At 34.9% G+C, this 24028-nt stretch overlaps 1 protein-coding gene across 2 annotated transcripts; it reads left to right on the top strand.

Moving 5' to 3' along the window:
• LOC125048835 (palmitoyltransferase ZDHHC8) lies at positions 1-22247 on the top strand. 2 transcript variants are annotated; one of them, XM_047647752.1, is made up of 9 exons: positions 1-180; positions 740-858; positions 6818-6975; positions 8519-8691; positions 10050-10244; positions 12807-12975; positions 14472-14665; positions 16005-16163; positions 20858-22247. In XM_047647752.1, exons 1-9 carry the CDS (start codon positions 89-91, stop codon positions 21252-21254), a joined length of 1656 nt encoding a protein of 551 aa, XP_047503708.1. In that variant the 5' UTR covers positions 1-88; the 3' UTR covers positions 21255-22247. The 2 variants fall into 2 exon arrangements, with proteins under 2 accessions (XP_047503708.1, XP_047503709.1); XM_047647753.1 differs by having other exon boundaries at positions 20788-20991.
• The last annotated feature ends 1781 nt before the right edge of the window (positions 22248-24028 follow it).

Here is a 24028-nt window from a genome sequence, read left to right as displayed (position 1 = left end):
GTCACATTAATAGGCGCGGCCATGTTGGTCTGTAGTGAATAAAAATCATTTCAAATTATTGCTTTTACGAAACTAAAATTGACACAATATGCCCAAATGCGACCTCAAAACGAGATACATCCCCGCGACTTTCGCCTGGACTTTACTATTGGGCACAACGTCCCTGTTTTTTTATTTTCCGTAAGTATACATTCAGTTTGCAAAGTATGAATCTCTTTGATTTGACAACTTTCACATAAAGATTGTGGAATCGCTGCTATTAATATCTCCCGACTACCTTTGCCCTATTTGACTTTATAATGCCATACACTTTGTGTTTGTATTAGCAGCAGAAATTGCCTATAAGCTTTCGCTAACTCAATATTTACTCTTGTAAGATTACTAAAATTTCATGGTATGTTAAGTTATTCTACAATTGCAAATGGTATAAACAAGTCCCAATGTATGTTAATGACTAGCTTTGTGATAAATGTTACATGCAAATTTACTTTTCAAATAAGCTAGGGGTAATTCAATTAATATGTTTGTATGAGTTATGACTGATAAAAGACTATTACCACCACTATAAAAGTGTTCTCAAATGTGTTTATAAAAATATTTTTACAGTTTGGTTGAGGTTGCTGTATAAACTTGGATTGATTTTGCATAGTTTATGTTTTATAATTTTTTTTAAGAGTATGTAAACAATATTCAAGTGTTTATTAGAACTTTAGAATAATATACCAGTTTTTTTTTTCAGTTGCCAATACTATCTGCACAAGCACCCATGGGTACCAGCATATCAAGGTGTCATAACATTTTTTGTTTTGGCCAATTTTACACTGGCCACTTTCATGGACCCGGGGGTGATACCAAAAGGTATGTAATTTTTGAATAAGTCTCATGTAAAAAAGTACCTTAACCTTAAGTTGGTTCTGGCTAATGAAGTATGAATACTACATACAATTATTAAACTTAGTATGTTTCAGTTTATTAATTATATAGTCAATCATGCCTTATTAAATAAAGATTAAAATATTGTAGTGGTTTATTTTAATGAATCTAGGTTTACTAATGGTGCACTAATGGGCATTTTTCATAGAGATAAGATTGTTATAATAATGTGATAAGAGTGATAAACAGTGAAAATAATAAAATAAACTATGGAATGTTAAGCAATAAGGTCTTGTTTGCCAAATAATGTTATGAAAATTCTTAAAACATTGTCTTGTTATATAATTAACCAAAGTGGATCTTTTTCTTTTGATAAATTGATCTTATTGAAAGCACAATAATATTGAAACTGAATATATAAGTTTAATATTTTTAAAACTGTAACAATAACTATATACATTTATTTCTTTGTTGGAAATTTTTATAATTGTAGAACCTGATCCATTTAACAAATTAATTTTGCTATTACCCAAATTATAATAATTTATGCATCTATGACATCAATATAAAAGTTACTTTTACTTTATTCATATTATATTAGAATACACATCTTATCCAACATAATACTTGTAGTGTACTCATACTGTAATTTAAAAAAATAAGCAAAAGGAAAAATAATTCGGACGAAGTATAATTAAATTAACCCTGTACTGTTCTCACTCAATTTAATGTACAATTGTTTATTTGCATCCGAGATTGTAATTGAATTGAGATGCGAGCTGTTTGTGTTCAATGTTACGGTCGAGCAGTTACTGGCTCAAGTTTTAATTAACTTTGCTTTGCAAATATAAACTTTGTTGTTGACATGAAGGGTTGGCTGGATGTGGTTAATGTGCTTCTTTTGTCAAATCTTTTGTTTTTATTTTCTCTCTATTCAGCTCTTTGTGTTGGCATAAATAAAATGTTAATAAACTATAGACTCACCTCAAAAATGTATTCTATATAAAAATAAAAGTCCTTTATTTGCTGCCTTTTTTAACTTACATGCTTTTATTATAAAACAGCAGTATTCTTAAATCTAATTTACATAGCAAAATTAATAAATTTATTACCAACCAATTTGGTCAGGTTGTCTGTCGACATAGGCCTTCCCCAGTTGTTTCAATGTCTCTCTATCCTCCTCGTACATCGTCCTCCCGTATATTGATTTAACCTCCTCATTTTCTTTTCCCGTTCCTTGGATACCACTCTATTACATCCTTATTCCATGTTCCTTTGTCTAACAAAACTTAAATAATATTAATTATTACGCAGTGGCACTATAACCTCATTATATAATAGTTCTAAGCCTCACATTTCTGCATCACACTTGGGGTTTTAGGCCAAAGAGATGCCGGAACCCTCAATGTTTTCTAATAAATTTTGCACTTAGAAAGACGTACATAGATGCTAGATTTTAAATACAAGCTAACATTATACATAATTTGAACGTAGTCATAGAGATATTAGAAACAGTATGAATTGGAAGAAATCTTGGGTGAATTGTTATTGACACATCTCACTTTGGCCTTGAAGAAGGTTTCTAAAGTACTTGCAATCGTTTCATTAAATATTGATTTCGCGTGAGATAAATCGGTGTTAGCATAAAATAATTTAATATGAGGAGGAAGTTTCTTGTAGCTGCCGTGGTTCATTTGATTAGGTGCTTTTTATTGAATGCGTTTATAGGATCCAAATTCGTACCAGCGTCCGGTTTAGAATAAATACATGAACTTGACGCAGAAATCCGTCTACTCTATTCCCCATTGCCAAATGGCAACACATTAAAAAATTACGCGTTGAATTGATAACCTCTGTTTTTTTTGGTCTATTAAAACATTACTTTGTGCGTATTCTGTCCAAACTATTGAAGCGATTATGCTATAGAGATGGACAGGGGTTCGAAATTAAGCGCTCGTTCTACATTTGTATCCTGGTTATAAACAGAAAAATTTGTCAGAACCTTTATGTTTATGACAAAAGCATTCACATTTTCGAACAGGAAAATCTAGTGTACACTAGATTCTTTTCACAAACAAAGGCAGCAGGAAAATGATTACCTCACGCATATTTAAACATTATTTTTAGTCTATTTCTAGAAAAATGGTCGTAAAAGAGCGAGGCCACCCTTTGAGGTTAGATGTCCATGTTATAATCCAATATCGGTAATCATCGGCGAACCGTTTGATCGAATTAAAATGAATTTAATAGATTTGGATCTAATTAAATTTGGAAAGGTTCCTGTGATATATATATTCTACTGCTACCTTACAAATTCTTGCCTTTTAACTAAACCTACTTAATTTGGGTAAAAGTTGAATTAAAAAACCTGGTAAATTTGTCGAATCACGGCTTCACTGTAAAACAGCTCCAGATTTTTTTTCTATCGTTCTTTACGACTTGTAAGTACCCCAAGTAATATTAAGGAGGCGCCCTTGAACCCTTAAAAACAATTAAACAACTCATAATAATACATGTGTGATGTAAATGATATTGTCTCAGTTCCCAGGGAATTACATTAGATAGGTTAGGTTAAAGCCAAAAATTTGTAGCTTCTTTCAATCGTTTCACAAATCATCTTTTCATTAATTTCTATGGGGTTAAAGAGCTATATTGCTTGGTACACCATTGCCGAGTGATAAAAATATGTAAAAAAAACTTTAGAACTGTTTTAATATCGAGCCGTATTCGACAAATTTACCAAAAACCTCTTTACCTTCGTTTTCTTATCCTCTAAAAATACTCTATAGAGTTGAACTGTATTCAGAAAATTTGTATGCACCAAAGGCTAACGAACTACTTGCCTTTAAAAATATATGAATCACATGCATAATTGAATCCGTACCATGCCATTTTAGTTACGGGCCTTCATACTATACTAACTAGCCAATTAAACGCACAATTGCCTATTTGTCTGTGGGTTTGAACCTGCACTATATCTTTAGAAAAAGGTGATCATTTTAATGTATTTATTTTGTACCTCGGAGATTCTTGGGTCTAGAAAAAAAAATCATAGATAATAATGAAATAACGAAATAAAGATTTTAAATTTACTATACAACATACTTTAATGTGTACCCAAAATACGAATCGTAATTACTACCGGTGAATAATTCGAACAAATTGACACGTATTTTTAATATAGAATCAGGCTGTCAGCCAATTCATATAGATATTATTCATGCGAAAATAATTGCGTTCGTTACTTGCATCTTGGTTTTACGATAAGACCGCAAACCTTGGAATCCAAGATTTCTTTATATTAATTAACAGCGATGTTTTTTCTCATTGTTTCCGAGATCTTTTAAAGGTATATTATACAACGCTTTAAAAACATTTTCTTTGGACTGATAATATTGTTCTTTGTCTCATATTAATTGTTTTTGAATGATCTTGAAAAGAACTTGCGATTTGCAAATTCTAGGTTATACTTTATTTGCGATGTTGTAAGGGGTGATAAGTGAGAACGTATTTTAAAATCGATTTAAATGTCATACGATATAAATGGCGTGACTAATTTCGATTCTGACCTTCATTAGTTAATTATATGCTCTTATAAATGACCTCCATACAAGTATGGCTTTCGCATAGAGCAGTAGCAGTGGTAAAGCCTACACTAAGGTCGTCCACCAATGAGTTTTTCATATTAAAATTTGAAAAAGTGTAATCCCCTTAAGTGTCTACTTATAAAATTAAAAAATTAATATTCAGTTGAATCATGTGATCACTTTGAATTGTCAACTCTACCGCCTGTTCGTAATTGCGACCAGCACAAAAGGAGAAAGGCAAGAACCTCGGGCTGGCTTTTTTTATTTGAGTAGTTATTACCGTGCTGCTGTCAAACTGCTTTGGGATACATCCAATATACTAACAGTGTGACGTAAGAAACGACCAACATGTGGTTAATTTACTTGTTGATTGTCTGACTTTCGAAAGAGTCAGATGCGATCTGGAGCTCGAGACTGGTATGAGGGTACCTTGGGATGGGCTCGAGATGTTACTCGAGCACAGATCGCAGCTGGAAACTTCTGCCGTAGAATTGTCAAATATATCAGTAAGATAAATAGCGCAAGAGGTAATGCGGGTCTCGAAGGCCGGCGATTCGCCCATTATTATCATGAGGATATTTCCGGAGTAGTTGCCCGGGCCCGTCGGTAGTTGCTGGGCTTGGCAAACCAGACCTTATTTTAAGCAAATAAAGCCCCTTTGTAGGAAAAGCGAGATTTGATACTCCGTGCTGCCTAGCTTCTCGGACCCAGATCTGCCTGATCGCGTACCTGATAGGCTACTATGTAGGGGCAATATATATAACAGTCAAATCTGTTATAAAGACTGTTCGAAAGGACTACTCATATTTGGTCGTAAAAACCGATAGTCGTAACAGCCGATGACGTATTAAGTACCTCATACAATAGAATTCAGCCCGGACCTTTGATTTTGGTCAATATAACCGGTATGTTGTTCCAAACGGTCGTCGTAAACGGTTTTGACTATATATATAATTAATTTGACTTTTTCTGTTTCTACTATAGTGATACAAACGTTTGTTTCCTAAAAAATAATTAAACATCGCGAGGAAACGTGTATCAGATAATAAATTACCAAAAGATTTAAAGGTCTTCCGACTAGAGTCTTTAAAAAGCGACTTGGTCTTTTGAAAAAAAATGTACTATTCATAAATGATTATTTGCGTGAGACAGTGTAGTTGAAATTTAATAAAGTATGATATGATATGTACGATACAAATAATATAAGAATTGAATTTGACTAATAATGTAAAATGTTAACTCCTTAAGACAAATTTGCGCGCCATTGTGTGTGGCAGAATATGCGAACTTACGATTGTACCTTACACATTTTTGTACCATATTTTTGCAATAAATAAATTATTATTATTATAAAGACTAGTCCCATAATTGCAATTAAAGGAAAAATATCAATTTTACCTTATAAAAGATAAACTGTAATGGTCATACGTCAATACATCCCTAATTGGTTTTTGTTACTAGGAAACATAATAATTAATGTTTTCAGTCATAATTTCTTTGTCAATCATGACCTAATTCAACATTTATTCGATTGTGTCGTGACATACATAGTCACGAGTAACACACTTAAAAAATTTAATGTATGTACGAGTGAGTAGTGTAGGAAGTAGAGTAAAAGATATTATGTTGGATGCATATGAGAATGGCTGGGTATAATATACCTTTGTTTACCTAACAAGTGGCCTAGTGGCTTCAGCGTGCGACTCTCATACCTGAGGTCGTAGGTCCGATCACCGGCTGTGCACCAATGGACTTTCTGTCTATTTATTTAAAATTACCCGGACCCAAACAGTTGACGTTTGTCAGGCACAGGAGGTTGATCACCTACTTGACTATTAGATTGACACGATCATGAAACAGATACAGAGATCTGAAGCCCAGACTTAAAAAGGTTGTAGCGCCACTGGTTTTTTCCTAACCTAACTACGGCCGCTTTCATCATTTCGTAGACGAAAATGAATTCGGAATAGATTCCGAATCAAATGAATCAAATCAAAATACTAAATTCACATTTACAATCAGTTCGCAAATAGTACCTAGTAGTAAAAAAATCGTTTATCATGGAATATATACGTAAGATACAGGTATCACTTATTCTACGTCATTAAATTTGAATCGGTAGACATCCTTACTCATCGGCAAAGAAGACAAAAGGTGTAGGCCGAGAGAAAAAGCCGGTGTAAAAAACTCTCGGTACTCTTTTAAAATAGCAAATCATCATTTAAAATGACTATGGTAGACAACACTTATTTTAAAACAAGTAAGCGAGAAGTGGTAAGAAATCTCCACTCTTTAATCGCCTTTGATGTAACCAATACAATGATGTATTCCTACAAACGATGCTTCGATACTTCCAGCCCCACCTGACGAAGACCGCGAGGATGACTTCCGTGCGCCGCTGTATCGCAGCGTGGAGATAAATGGTATAACGGTTCGGATGAAGTGGTGCGTCACCTGCAAGTTTTACCGACCGCCGCGCTGCTCGCACTGTTCTGTCTGCAATCATTGTATAGAGGTAAGCAGGATTACTCAAGAAGCATAGAATGTTTATTATATATTCTTTTTCTTTTAGTGCCGCTTTATTGCTATTAACAACTTGAATTACTGGGTATCGTGCGCTAGTCTAAAAAGCTCCTCGGCAGATGATGACGGTCCACTGCTGTACGCTCCACAATCAATTCTTCTTTCTACCAGCCCGTTTCTTGTCTTGAATTTTGCCCATCGTTACTGCAACAAGACGTATCGATGATGACACAAAACGTGTCCGACAAGCGACTTTCCGTGTTTTACTCCCGAACCCAATCAATCCACAATCTCAGATTGAAAACAATCTGAGATCAGACCGTGACAGTCGATCGATCTCCTATCTCCATCCCAATAACCAAACCCTACGAAGCCAATCTATTAACGGATAAAATGCTCTTTGTCGTTCCATTTTACCGAGTTTTCACTCATATTTGATAACCAAATAAAGTAAATAAAACCGTAAAAATAACATTAAAAAATACATGTTTATATTTAAAACATAACAAACAGTTTTTTTTATTATTTAAAAAACTGGTGTAAGTTAAAATATGTTAAAATAATTAACTGTTGAAATCGAGCTTTCGTCAACTGTCATTTTCATACAAAGGTCTATCCACAGACACCGATACGACCTCCCATGGATAGCTTGCATCTACAGATGGCTATTACAATCCGTCGATTGGTTATTGGTACACGTGTGACATTTTGATTAAGATTACTATCTCAGATTGGTGGATTATGAGATTGAGATTATGTGGTTCGGGCGCTAACAGTCTGCTTTAGCCTTCGTGTCCCGATTCATTGAAGGACTCTTTAATAAGTAGTTTTACATTTAATAGAAACATGCAAAAACATTCTGACTATGCAACACAAAGATAATATATTTACTTTGGCACTAAAACTAAATACAGTTCAAAGTAATTGCCTTTTTGAACTTCTTCCCAAATGGAATGAATTCCCTGACAATGTTTTCCTGGCCTCGTCACTGAATTGTTTAATGAATAAATAAATGGTGTCTTCTTATCCTAAATACACTGCATCAGCATTTAATTTTACACTCGTATCACTAGGCTTATGTATATGTCCGTAAATATCTTGTGTATTTTTGGCTGAAAAACGTTTAAAGCCCACCTATTAAAAACAAAATATACTCTAGGCAAAATACCAAATACCATCCGTATCACCTCTATTTTTGCCGCGCACCACCACTGGAACCAGCTGCCCACTAAAGTATTTCCGAACCAATTCGGCTTAGGGTCCTTCAACAAACCAACCAATTCTTGAAAGGCTGGCAACGCACTTGCGAGCCTTCGGGCAATGTGAGTGTCCATGGGCGGCGGTATCACTTAACATCAGGTGAGCCTCCTGCCTCTTTGCCTCCTATTATATAAAAAACAACACAGGTAAATTACGTATAAAACAATTCAACATAATAAGTTTGCGAGGCAGTCTCAATAACTATTTTATACATTTTTTTATATATCTCTATTTTGATCCACAGAATATGTCTAAGTATAAACAATTGATTGCAGACATTCGACCACCACTGCCCGTGGGTGAACAACTGTATAGGTCGGCGGAACTACAGATTCTTCTTTTTCTTTCTTATTTCACTCTCCATACACATGCTGAGCATTTTTGGCCTCAGCCTGTACTACATCATGAACCACAACAAAACGCTCACACTGGTTGAGCCCATTGTGTCGTATCCTTTTATAATTTACGTATAGAAAACTATTTGTTTGACTTTGGTTCTTAGAAAAAAGAGATTTGTAACTCTAAATAGCAATTGAAATGAAACAACATTGGCAGAATTCAAATAACTGGGGTTTTATGATGAGAGGTGACGATAGAACTTGGAGAAACTGATATTGGTTGGTCACACAGAAGGAATGAATCACGTGATGATCCATCAAGTGAAAGACGCATCAAAACTATAGTCCTTTTCATGAAAGAAGTCCCCCAGACGCGGCGCTGCAATCGCATGACGTAATGTTGCCATTTATGAGTAAAAAATTACCTATTTTACTCATAAATGGCAACATTACCGCTTCACAGAACTCTTTCACCTTTAATTTCATTTCTCGAGCCGAACTTTTTACAACTTTTGGCACTGTAATCAATCTTTAAAATACACTAAGCTAGTTAAAAACTCACAAATATCTACCACAACAAACGCACTTGATAACATCGACGAATGACAACATTGCCGATCTGTCAAATTTAGTTCCAAAAATCACCGCGGGACTTCTTTCATGAAAAGCACTATACACTAACTATTGGAGAGAAACCGACGGAAACAGATCATCCGCTTTAGATGTTTCCTTGCTGACCATGTCGCTCAGACAGGAGGTACGACTAAAGGGAGACGCTGATGTGTCAAGTGCTCGAAGCATAGATGGCGCAATTCATAATAATGTCATTATTAATATAATTTTATATATTGATATTTAATTCTGCCAATTATTAAGTTCTTTGATATCGCTATTCAGATACAGTACTATCACGTGTACGTTCATATAAATCTGTTCAAATACCGTTTTGGCGAAACACTAGTAGTCTCTTTTCATTATAGCTCGAAAACAATTTGACGGAAAGAGACAAAATACTAAGAAAGTCGATGTCGTTTGAGTTCGATTTTCAAAACTAAATAAAGAACACAGCTTACACAAAGTTTAGAATTCTATGTTGAACAAAGAGATATTGCAATATAATCTGTGTTCATATTTTATTAAGTATATGTCGCAGCCAACTAGCTTAATAAGCCGTTCACTTAACAGCCTAGCCTTTTAACTAAACAGCTTGATTTTGACCTCTAATGAGTAAGCTTTCCTTGCTTTGGGGTCGTTTAAGTATTAGTAGTAAGCACCATAGGGTGAGGGGGGGGGGTCTTTGATTTTGGGAGGGGGGGGGGTATAAACTTGTAGTAAACCTGACATTACTTGATCGGCCCCATCTGTTATGATCACGTGTGCTGATATTCCGCTATATAAAGAACACAGATCATAATTGATTTAGGTAGGAAGTTTAAAATTGTGACATTTTCCTTAAAACACAAATCAGAATGGTAATAATGGGTATAATAGCCCTTTTAGCGATCCCGATATTTGGTTTAACGGGTTTTCATATGGTGCTAGTGTCGAGGGGAAGGACGACCAACGAACAGGTGACGGGCAAGTTTACGGGCGGATACAATCCTTTCTCAAAGGGATGTTGGTCCAATTGTTGTTATACGCAGTTTGGACCGCAGTATCCTAGGTGAGTATTACAAATATTCGATGATAAACCTACTCATCGGGTGTCGAGGCAGAATGCCACGTCCGTCGTTCCACAACTGAGCGTTTTTGCCGCGCACCACTTGTGGAACAAGCTGCCCGCTAAAGTATTTTGCGAACCATTTCGACTAATGGTCCTTCCAGATATGAGCGTACCAATTCTTAAATGGACGGCAACGCACTTGCGAGCCCTCGGCCAATGTGTCTATGGGCGGTACCACTTAACATCAGGTGAGCCTAATGGCCGTTTGCCCCCTAGTACATAAAGATTTAAAAAAAAAATCTTCCAATTTCATTTACTGAACCGATCTTGATAAAAACTTGCCTTTCAAGTTGTACTAAAGCACTCTCCTAAACACTAAGATAATGTAAATCGGCCCTTACGTATACTAAGCAAAAAGTATAAAAATTTAGGAATATGAGAAAAAGTTTTAGGTACTACACAACTAAAATCCCCACTCAAAATCCGGCCAAAATAGATCCTCAAATAACCCGAGTGTTTCCTAGTAATTTCTTCTAAAATCATATCATTTAAGTTTCTTAAGTTATCGTTTTATATTAAAAATAATTATGTATGTTACATAGAAGAGTTTTAGAAAAGCCGAGGTGGGCCATGGCAAAAAAAGGTTGGGAATTACTTCTCTAAAACAAAACTAACTAAATAAACTTAGTAAATAATAAATTACGAAACAAGTAAACATTACATTTCGGTTTTTGACAGACTGATTTTGTACCGTTGTTTATTTATTTAATAACTAGCCGTTTCGCGCCCGCTTTGCTGGACGAATTAAAATAAATTTTATGTTTCATTATTTTATTTTTTCATATTTTTATTATTATTCTTTTTAACTTCCCGCTAAGAAAATTGAAATATTTCGAAAATCGAGTTTTTAACAGATGTTGACGTTTAGAGCTTCTAGGAAGCCTCCCCGAATGTTTCCGCGGTGAAGTCCGTATGGATAAATTTTCATAAAAGTAAAACAGCAATAAAAAAATGAAGGAACGTTAGAATTTAATAGGAAAAATTTCGCATCGAATGGTGGTAGTTTCATGTCGATACGATCAGTGGTTTAGGCGTGATTGAGCCTCAAACGAAGACCATTTTCATTATATACATATATATATAGATAATGAACTGACGACACAACAAAAATGAAAAAAAAAAAAAATATACAAATTGGTTCCTGGGTCATCGGGGTGCTTATAATAATAGAGGATTTTATTTTTACTCTATATTAAGAATTCGCGTACAACGATAGAATATAAGAAATCTGGCGTCTGGCTATACTCTCTGAGAGTAACTCTTGCTTATAAAACTAAGAAAGCCTAAGTGAGCAAAATCTACAGCCTTGACTCGTACAAAAGTTATAATTTTTGAAGTGTCAGTTAACTATTTCAAAGAATTTTCTTGTGTAAAAGTTAGCTAAGATAAGATTTTTTTATATATATAAACGTTTGAGTAATTAAAAGAAAATAACAATAGGCACGAAAATGTATACAGCCATTTGTACGTACACAAAAGACAAAATTACAACAACGATTTTAAAAGGCGCTTGAAAGTACGGAGCACAAAAACCTGTAGGGTAGCAGGGTTCCAAGAAATACCTGTATTTTCTTACTTAAAAGGGTTCCCAAATCTTACACTTAATTGTTGTCAAATAATTAAATTAAATAAATGAATTAAATCTTTCCTAAAAAAAGCTTTTTAAGAATTTAAAATATCTCTTTTATTAGGTTGTGTAATCGTCGAATAAATTACGATGTCCATTGAAGTGCTGTGACAACAGAATGCTCGAAAAGTTAGTGAATCTATTCTTTGTAGATTGGAAATCGTAGCGTATTGACAAACAGCAATAATATTTTTTGTATATTTACTAATGTACACTCATTTCATTGTAAAAAGTGAATTGAAGTTACATAGTTTATATTACTTAATAATTTTTGTTATATAGCTTATTTTCTAATAATTTCATCACACGATGTACACCTTAACGTATCATAAATTTAAACCTTTTCACTAAGGGAATTCTTTGAGAAATATCTTTGAACCGAATTACTCAAGTACATTATTAAAAACCATACACGCAATAAATTTCCATGATGATGATGAACCATCTATTTTCACATGCAACATTCATTTATTTATTCACAAAAATACATACACTATCCTAACAGTAGGTACTAAGCCAATACGATAATATCGAAATTAATAATATATATCAATATCGCTACTGTGAAATTACTCTGCGAACATATTATAAAGATGTCGATAGTTTCGACTGCATTCAGTAGGCGCAACGTCTTTCTTAATGGGCAACAGACTGGTTCTGGCCTTTTAAATAATTGCAAAGTTATTCAGTTAGCCCTGCCCATAATTAAAATTTTGAGGTTTTACTACTATAAGCATCACCACTTTTGGCCACGTATATACATACGGTTTCTAACCAAAATAACTGAATTTTAGTAAACATCGACGTGTATATTAGCCAATCAAATTGTAATAATAGTTCAAAAAGTATGTTAATAAATAGTGTATCGATTCCAGCCTAGTCCGGCCATCAAAGTACATGTACAAGAGCAGTAAGAAACGACGCGAAATGACCGCGATGAACGCGGGCATAGCGACGATAGCGTCGGGCGCGCAGGTAAAGACGTATACGGCGGACAACGGGGCCGCGCATCGCCCGCTCGGCGCGCACGCGCACTACAATAAGGTGAGGGCCAGACGCTTGCTTCGCTTGGCTTGGGTCGATGGGCTGTGTGGGGAAGACATCTTTAACAATAATTGTTATGTTATGTTTATATGACTCAATCATTATTCATCACACATATAATGGAAAATCTGATTGTTTTGAGAGTGAAATCAGCAAAACTATTATTGTTTTAAAAGACTATTTAGCTTTTAACGGTTTTCCAAAAATTTTGCCACATTTATATATAGATATATTTGTCCCATGTCACAGAAAAATATTCTTGCACATTATAATTTATTTATTATACAATATATTAATTTAAATTTGTTACGTTGTGGGTTTTAGGAGTCTTTCTCCCACACAAACCTATCAAAGCCATCTTTAGATTTCACATGAGCACTCGTATATATCCATAAAAACTAGATCAGTCTATTTGTCTCTTTTCATCAGAGCGTAAACACTCAATTTGAGAGAGAGGCAAAAGAGTTACTGGGGCCGTTCAAGTATTACGTAACCACTATAGGGGTGGGGGTCTTTGATTTTCTTATTTGATGACTACGTCAACAGTTATTATTTACTTTTTTACACATATTACCTAAACATTGTCTATGCTTGAAAACGAAATGCATTTTCGAGGATTCCTACAAAAAATTAATACGTTTATGTCCTATTATTTTTGCTGACAATAGTTGTGTGGGGGGGGGGGGGGCAATTGCAGTAAATCTGTTTTCGTAATACTTGAACGGTCCCGCTTTAGATAGAAGAGTGCTAATAGACTGATTTTTTATGAATATTTTCTGACTTTTTAATATATCCAACTTAAACTTAATAGAAATAAAACATTGCTAAGTAGTGATATTTAATTTGCAATAGCATCATTAAGTCACGCTTGTAGAGCAATTACATACCTTCAATTCACTGCTATAAAGTTTATTTTCCTTTGAGCACTGACATAGTGAATTGAAGACATGGGTATGTCTGGCTCTCAATATCGAGGGATTATTGAACTAATTTTAATGTGTTTGTATTAGCTTGGGTTTGGGTGGAAAGGAATTTGCACTGGAATATGAATGATACAATTAAATTAAGAGTAACCTCGATCTCTACACCTATAAGTTGGGTAGTTAATAATAATAATAATTTATTGCAAGAATATGGTACAAAAATGTGTCAGGTGGTACAATCATAAGTTCGCATATTCTGCCACACACAATGGCGCGCAAATTTGTATTTAAAGGAATTTTAAGGAATTAATTAATAAACTCCTTTGCCGCCAAATTGTTAGGCAGATATGGATAAAATTTGGCATAAATATCGATTATAGTCTATATAAGATACATTTAATTTTCCAGGTGTATCTTTTTCGTGAACTTTTAATGAAATAAAGCACTAAATTTTTTTGTTTGTGATTATATTTGTTTTAGTTAAAGAATTTGTCAGCTTTGGATGTTAATAAATAATTGGTACCGGCAGTAAAAAAGCCTCATTAGTTAAACCCGTAGCTCCAAACATTCCAGCTGTCCCCTGGGCGCGACGAGCACGAAGGTGAGATGGAGGGGCCCGGGGCCTCGCAATCGGCGGATTGCGAGCCGACGCCCCCGCCCCTGCAGCGACGGGGCTCCTCGGCCAACTTGTTCCCGGAGCCCCACCATCATTTACCACCGCGGCCACACCACTATCCGCGGTTGAGTCCGCTCTCTAGGAATACTAGGTACGTATAACATTCCCCAACTAATTAATGGACAGAATTACGAATTTCTAAGATTTTTGGTAGTAATAGACTGGTCAGGAATAGACTATAGACGACACGACTGAGACTTCGGGTCATAAATCATATTTATCTGTCTGTCTCGCTCGCACTTACAGGTCTTATGGAGAAGTGTATTGATGTGCGTAAGAATTGTAGAGGTGCATATAGATAACGGGATAGGTAGGTACGAATGATATGCTAAATTATGTTAGTGTTACAGATACCGGCAAACATCTTGAGCATTAAACAGTGCTTCTGCGCAGGCAAGGACATTTGTTCAATATGTTTGCCGGTATCTGTAAATAGGAATAATTTTTCGCTATCAGAAAGTAAAAGTTTTTTAATTGAATATTTGTTTCGACGTAATCGTAGAGAAACTGTATAGATCGTAATGTGGCCCCGAAAAGGGCTATAGAGTTTTTTTATTATCTTTATAAAAACTCTAAAGAGCTATAAGTAAAATATTTTATAATAAAAACCATTAATTTATAATTATTATGTCAGTCACGTGACACAGTCGAATCGACGATGACGTAGCGTGCTTGTGAGTAATGTCTCCTCCTGTCAAATATTATTCTGGATATTAATTTCGTCGGAGATTGTTTTTGATAAAAATGATTTTGTTAACGTGTACGCATGGTACGTAAGGACTGGTGTCGATGTTATCTATACTCTGATTTTTCATTCCGTAGGTAGGTAGGTACAAATTTGACTTATTTGAGGGCAATAAAAAATGCTACGTATGTTTATGTTTTACCTACAAAAAGTTAAATCTAAATATTTACTTACTCAAGTGACCTAATACAAAAGTAACAAATATTTCAATATCCCGAACTAACTTTAATTACTTTATTTTATTCTTTAGCTGGCATCACTGCCTACAAATTCCAGGTCTAGTAAACCTTTTTAAAAAAAAATTATCTTTACTTGTGCGTTCTTTACTGTTTGTGATGAAAAGGGACGTAATTATCAGTCGCCGAAACAACACTTTTAATGTGGAGCACAGCACTTAATACATACATTCACTAACAAATAAAATGTATGTCTCAGATATTCAGACTCGTATTGAAATTGAAAAATGTGCCCGGTCAAAAAGGTTTGCCATCTCTGACATGTCAAAATATGATAGCTGTCAGAATTCTACGGAATTAAAAATCAGAGTATAGCGTTTTGGCGGTTTCTCGACATTGAACGATTATGAACGCTTAAATTATAGTCACTAATACGTAATCTGAAATAGTTTTAAAATCTTGTCACTTGTGAAAACTTGATATTTATTAAGTTTTTTTTTTCATGTCAGTCACGGTGGTACAACCACATCAGGTTACCGTGTGGTGATGGAGCCCCTCCGCTACGACCAGGGCTCCAATGGAGGGGCCAGGCCCTCCCCTACAATGCAGCAGAGGATCAAAGCTCTCGGCGTGCCCACGCCTTTAGCGCTCAGTAGTCCTGTGCGCAGGTAAGAACTGTCCGGTTTCTGTTTTTAACGGATAACGAAGCGTTGGATTTGGGGGTAATAGGTGTGGGAAATTTTTGAAAAATATTTTTTGAAAAATTATTGAAATTATTACTAAATATTTTTCAAATCTGGTTCCTACTGTGACGTATCGTTATTTGTAGTTTGAAAATGGGAATCGGGTGTTGTAATCTAAAGTAAAACAACTTAGTTACAGTCATTATAACACGGTAGATTGGTTCCGCGTTATAGGAACGCGTTGTAGCAGTGTTCTCGCATAACGCGCTTGTAGATTCATATAACGCGTTATGCACAAATGATTTACGATTAACATAAAGCGACTATTAAGGGAAACCTGTTTTGAAAGAAATAAGTACGAACCAATTGTTATAAATGTCACAGTTCAGTAATATAACGCGGGAAATCCCCTCGTTTTATGAGGGACTGAAAACGCGTAATATGATAAAAGCGTTATAAGAGTACCGTGTTATAAGGAGGATTATATTTTAATAAAATCTGTACCGTAATTGAAAATGAAAATATGTAATGTAATTAATATATAAAGAATGCCTAAAATGTATAATAAGTAATCGGTTTTTACCATACGGCAAAGACTTTTTTAATTTTCGCTTAAATATAATGAGCGACTATGTACGGCTTAATTTAATTAAAAATATTTATTGAATGAAATTTCGAAGCGTTTCATTGCTTTGAAATCTCATCAGCGATCGCGTGTACGTCTTCATGTCGACACTGCTTTAGCTCAGAGTTAACTTTAAGTTACATTTCATGGCCTTTTCCAAACCCATTTATTACTTTTTCACGAAGATAATATTATGTACATAATATTGATAAAATGCTTTGGAAAGATTTGTTTAAATGTTTTCTACAGAGATAGTAAAAACCAATAAATAGCAAAGAAACTAATTTTCAAAAGTAAAATAAAATCATACATAGATGCATGCAAGCAAAAAAAGCATGTGTAAATAAGTATATATAATGATGTTTAGTTATATAGAAACACGCAGACCACAGACAAATAAATGTGTGGGATTGTTTGATTGAAGAAATAAAAAATAAATAGGAATTAACACTAACGTTCATTGGAATGCTTAACGTAATAGTAAAACAAATGTTGTATAAAAAAACTTGAGCGAGCACGTACGTGTACGTGTGTACGTAATAGAGTAGAGTAAGTATACAGAAATACGAAAAGAGAATACATAGAAATAAAACATAAAAAAAACTAGCATTTCCTACGTAAATGTTTTGTGTGTTTAGAAATACAGATTTATAAAAAAATTGTGTTAAATTGTTAAATTTAAACTAGTTGATTTAAAATTGGCAATTGACAAATGTATATGTTGGTATCTGTGGATATATATAATCTTCGTGAAAAGGTCCGTCCTAAAATGTTGTCAATACTCCCATCCAAGCATTGCTTCCTTTAAATGTTAGATAGTTTTATTATTTGCATGTATAATTGTTTGCATCATGGGTAGACTAACAATTATTTGCTTGATCATATTTAATTAATAACTCCTTGGGGGTTTATATAACGGGCAGGGGGTACAAATAATTATTTTAAAGTAGTCTTTTGTCCCTTTCTCTCAAATTGTATTTACGCTGTGATGAAAAGGGACAGATGAGTACTTACGATAACTATTCAATTCGAATGATTTCTATGTACAGAGGGTAAATATTTACGAGTTTCTAAAGAGAAATTTGAGTGATATAATAAATAATCAAATATCTTGAAATGGCTAAATCTTGCTTTTGTATGCTTGATCCAAATGGTTAAAATTCATCTTTTTTTATTTTTCATAATGTGACACTAAAATGTAATTATTATTATTATTAAATACACTATTTTCTTTTCTACCAAACTAAGAAAAGTAGAGAAAGTAGTGTATTTTCAAGTAACAGGCATAGATAGGCATTGGATCAGAAAATTTATTGCATTTTGATGCATTAAGAAATTTGTGTATCTAAGCATCAAATTTGATTGTGTTTTGTTCTTATCATTCGTGACACTTAAAAAGCACAAAGATGTGAACCTCAGCTATTGTTTGCATATTAAATATAATTTTAAAGTAAAATTTGGTCAGTCGAGTTGACTTCAAACCAATTTTTTTTTCATAATTTACACTTACTATCAGTTCCTGGCAAGAAACTCTCCGTCAAGTATTTTTTGTATGTTCAAGGAAATGGTGACTTTGAAGCATGACGTAATGGTTGTTACCATTACGTCATGCTTCAAAGTCAAATACAAAATAAATTTATTCATATAGTTAAACAAGTACACTCTTATGAACGTCAACAGAAAAGATGTTAAATTGATTCTAAGTTTACATTTACTACCAGTTCGCAAGTCAAGGGCGTAGAGCGGGCAAGAAGAGCTGGCAAGAAACTCTCCGCCACTCTTTTTAATCGCCAAGTTTTGAGTCATGACAAATTGTTTGAATTGAAGCAAATCATTTAAATCAAGGGTCATTTAAATGATCGATTAATTTACGTTTAATGAGAGTTAATTTGAATTTATTTAGTGATAATTCTCTAATTTCGCTTGGGAGTTGTTGTAAAAACAAATACAATTTCCATATAAGGAGTGGTTTATGTTTAGGAGTCTGGTTGGTCCAATGTTTAGATTTGTCGAGTATTATACTGGTGAAAGTTATATTCGTTTATATTTTTCACTTAACATATTGAAAAATATCAATAATAAAGTTACAATTGCTCAGACAGCAGCGAGCAAAACAAACGCACTTTTACTATAGTGAGAACAAAACACAAACATATTTAATCCAAGAATATGTCTATATACTGTAATAAGATGAGGGTAGGTCAAATTTTATATAATAATACATAGGAACTATGCCTGTTATCTATGTATGAAATGTGTATATAAAGTGAAGGTTGCTTACCGCGGCAGATGGACATAACGCATAGAGCCGACGTGTCGACGGTAACTAGTAGTGTGTGGGATGGTGGAATGTGCTAGAATAGTTGTCATCTACCATTTCAGATGCACTCATTTCATATCAATACGATCACTCGATAAATACCATTTAATAATTTATTTTACGAACCAAAAATCAATTGAACACAGTTTAAATTACATTTTCACTCCACCATTTCATTTCGTGTTCGTATCGCTTATTACAATCTTGTTTCAAACTTTATTGAGAATTGATCGAGACTAAATGTCGGTTTTGAGTACAGACTTAAAACTTTCAGGCATTCTGAGAAATTGCAGAAAATAGTTACCTCAATGGGGCCGTGTATACTTTGCTGCAATTTATTCCCCCCCCCCCTCTTGTCAAAAGTAATCAAATTTCTCAAAAATAATAGTACATAAAGGTATTCATTTTTTGTAGGAATCCTCGAAAATGCATTTCGTTTTCAAGCATAGACATTGTGTGGGTAATATGTGTAAAAAGGTAAATAATTACTGTTGACGTAATCAAATAAGAAAATCAAAGACCCGCTATAGTACTTCCTTGAACGGCCCCTACCACTACCAATTATGTTTTACGATCTCTCATATCTCTTCACTACATAAGAAAAACGCTTTTTGTCTCGCTTCAACATATGGCATTTGAGTAAGACAGAACGCATAAATCACTCACGTTCATATCATATAGACAATGTATGTGTTATGATGGTCTTGTAATTTCAAAATCCTAGCTATTCTAGGCGCATAAAGTAAGGTGTCCCAAGAGCATTCATACAAAATTTCATGTTTGTATTAGTATTTTCCACGATTGGCCACTTTTAAGTGGAGGGAATATGCACAGCTGCTTTTAGTTAAATCAGACTTAAAATTCGATTTTTTACTAAAAATATTTGCCACTTTCTGTTTTGGGAACTGTATGTATTATTTTCGAGGGAAAGAATTATGGAACTTAAACTCATAGTCTTGGTATCAAGTATGGATGCTCGTGATAGAGAAAGCTCGTTGGTAAATATATTAATATGCATGGTTTTTTTGCAGAAGAAATTTGATTTTATACTTTGAAATTTGATCTGTGTAATCTGATATGGCATTTGTCTCGCAATTCTGTACAAAAAATATTGATAAATATCAGAATACAAGGATATGTAGCCTGCAATTTAGACAAATATTTTGAGTAGTGGTTCTAGACGGTTCTTTCTACCAATTTCTTTTTTCTTGGTGCTAATACTAAATAGAACCATCTAGAACGAACTCGCTCGGTAGTAGTAGTGTAGTGTACAGTTGGCATGGCGTCGCATGCTCTCCGTAAACGCCGTCTCGACTCGGGCCCGTTCAGAACAAGCTGTTGGCAACAGGTGCTGGTTTTCCTTTCATAGATTAGTCGAGGTTTTACTGGTCCGCTTGTTATTAACGCTCATCCAGTAGCGGTAGTACCTCCTTTCAAATGTTATGGGCGAGTACGTTTTACGTTTCGTCCGGGCTGACTGCTCGTCATAATCACTTAAACACTCGCCATAATAACGATCGTAAAGCGAATTCGACCCTTTCGTTGCGATTAAAAGAACATCGGCCTTCTGTTCGCTAATGAATGAAATCTCAATGGTATTCTGAACGCGAGTCGAGGGGCGTCGGACGCTTCTCCCCGCAGCTCCCTTCTCCTTCTGTCCGTAGGCCGTACGATAATAGCGAGCGCTCGGACGAGCTCGCGCGATTAAACCCCTGACGTGAGCGCCGCGCACAGGTCCAACCCGGGCACGCCCACGCAGCCGCGCCGGCCTGACTTCATCGGGGTGCGGGGCTCGCCGCAGCGGAGGTTCCTCTCCGAGGGCGAGCTGCTGCGTGACGCGGAGGACATCCGCGAGCTGGCCGCTTCCCCGCAGCGCGGGGGCTACACGTGGGCAGATCGCGCCCCACCGCACGCCCCGCACCCTTCGCACCCCTCGCACCCCACCCTCCCGCACCCCGCGCCCTCGCCCCTGGCCCGCCGCCGCGCGCCTCACTCGGCGGTGCCGCGCCCTACGCGCCCCCTCTCCTTCGTCCGGGCCCTCGAGGTGCAGGAGCAGCTCGAACGCACGCAGCAGCCCGAGCCCCCCGATCGCGCCTCGGTCTACGACTGCAACTACGAGATCTCCGTCTGAAACCTTCGCGTAGGACAGTGTTACCCCAAAGACAGCGCACAATGGATGCGATCATGCCATATGCCGGGCGATGTGTGTGATTTATTTGTACATAGCGTTGTGACTCCGACATAATATTAGTATAGATTGTGTATTTATTTATTCTAAATTTTTGACTTTGTATCGGTGACGCTACGATTGCGAATAAAGTTTGCGAATAACCCACAGAAACCTGGTGATAGTGTTCGAAAAACTTCTATTGTATCGATAAATAGACAGCAACCAAACGATAGTGGATTGATAAAATATGAGTAACGTTATTTATAAAAATCGGTACGATTCGAGAACATTGCGAACAATGCGTTCGCCAAACAGCTATTATGAGAAATGTGCCAAATATTAAGTAGATGGATTGTTGGGCCTCGATATTTCTTCAATCATTTGAGCGTGTTAATTCAAATTTTCCTTGCATCTGATACGATTTTTCAGATCTCGTTCCGAGTTATTACGGCCCACACAGAGTACTTAGATGTTTTGTGAATGGACGCATGTTTATTTGACGTATCTTATAAGATGAAAGTTAAATAAAATAAGAATATTGTTTGCTTTAGTGGTAGATAGATGAGATTATATATTGTAAATAATATATTTATGACGACAGTACCATACGATTTGTTCAATGTATATAATACGTAATAAATGGCGAAATTTAAATCGAAAGTATTACATATATATTTATATACCTTGATAATGTACAGTCACCGATTTATTTAAGATTGTAAATATATTTAAGGATGTAAATGATTTTTCGTTGATTGCTATGTAAAAATTTGTTTATGGTGCCAGTATCGATTTTCCTATTTGACATATCAGTAGCGCCTTTTCAACAACTGACATGTGTCAACTTTACTTGTGTGACACATGACAGTACCTATTTGAATGCCCATTTGTTTATGTTCTGTAATACATTGCACTATTTATTAATATTACGAAGAGTTAAATAATACTGTGGTGTGTTGATAAATCGCCGGTACGATTTTAGTTTGCATAGAAATAGTTTTCGGCCTATAAAATTTTTATTTAGTACCTTTCTTAACATTCCGCAGTGCAGTTTTCTTATTACTAAGGTTTTTTAAACTATTTTAAAACTTAATGCTATACAATATTTAGAATTTAGCAGACGTACTTAAACCGTGTGTAAATTTAATATCTAAGATGCATTTTCTCACAAATTGTCTTAATCTGATGAGACCATAATACATTTTGAGCAATAATTAAAATAAGTTATAATATGACAAAGAACCACCTCATGAAATATAATATGTAGGTATTCAATAATAGCGTTGTCAGAGACTATAGAAAGTTTGGAAGTTACGAGGTGGAATTCCTAAGTCCATTATTAGGTAATTCTACCACTCATTGTAATTCTTTTGGAGACTTGGAAAGTGCATCGCAAGTTGTTCTGTAATAATTTGATAATTGGGTAATAGGATATAAATTCTAAAGTTTTAAACGGTGAAGTTACCACTGGTCTTCATAAAAGTACTATTACTTTTATTATTCAAGTAATGTCAATACGTTTTATATGGGAGTCTCACACAGTGTGATGCGGATGATAGCCAGCCCAGTGATGCCAACTCCTACAAAATATTCCCCCTGTAACCAACTTCAAATATCCCTAAATATTGACTAAATTTTTATTGCACACTCGGAGTAGAATAAAATTTCGGTCTTGGAGCTTTTTGATATTTCAGTTATAGCCACGATTGGAGTTTTTATTGGGTTATAATATGCATATAGGCATAATATAAATTGTGTAGAATTAAGCGAATTTTTTTTTAGGAAAAAAATCTTGTATTAATTTGCCCTACAAATTCCCCTAAATAAATGTATCTCCTAAAGACCCCCAGGACATCTTGATTCTCCCTAAATTTGGGAGGAAAACACCCAAGTTGGCATCACTGAGTTAGTCATTACTTTTACAATTATTATTCTTAATTGGAAGTACCCAGTAAAAAGTAAATCAACACTTAAAAGTGCCTCAAATAGCTGTCATATATGTGTATTGTCAAACTAACTTTCATTTTTCACCATTTGAGGCGTATAGTACATTTATGAACGACCTATAGATTTTATTGGATTGGATTATAATTAAAGACATGTGGTTGAGAATATATGACTAAACGTGTGATTAGAATTCTATAAAATTAAAATTCCACTGCTAACATGACGTATTAAACTAAGAAATTTGCTTTTTGTAATCTATAAAATACTATAAATTATCTCTATTAAATGTTTCCTGTCAAAATTTATTTGACGTGTGTCATTTCTGATTGGTGAATTGATTGACGTCGAATAAACCAATAAGGAGCGAGACCGGGATACTCTTTGTGGTTTGATACAAGTCTTAATTCTGATGTACACGTTTTAAAAAGAAAGCTCTCAAAACTTTTTGTGTAATGATGTATGTCTATTGAGGAAATCTTTAACCTTTTTTAAATATTTTAATAAAAGTGTTTATAAGAGAACGATTAAGACTACTTCATCTAAGAAATTGTATTGAAAAAGGTATATTACCTCTAAAATGGAAAAACCTTACGGCCATTTAAACGACGTGGTTTAAAGTTAGTCCGGTACTTATCACCATGGTTACCATAATTTTTTATAGAACATCGTCACCATGGTAACAAACACGGTTCTAACCCAAACAAGATTCATAAACGTGACTGCGTTATACTCTGATTTTTCATTCCGTAGAATTCTGACATTTCATTAGTGTTGCTACTAACAAAGTT

Source organism: Pieris napi, chromosome 4 (assembly GCF_905475465.1).
Source record: "Pieris napi chromosome 4, ilPieNapi1.2, whole genome shotgun sequence".
Lineage (NCBI taxonomy): Eukaryota > Metazoa > Arthropoda > Insecta > Lepidoptera > Pieridae > Pieris > Pieris napi.
The sequence above is the reverse complement of the archived record's forward strand: the minus strand, read 5'-3'. Positions and strand labels throughout refer to the sequence as shown.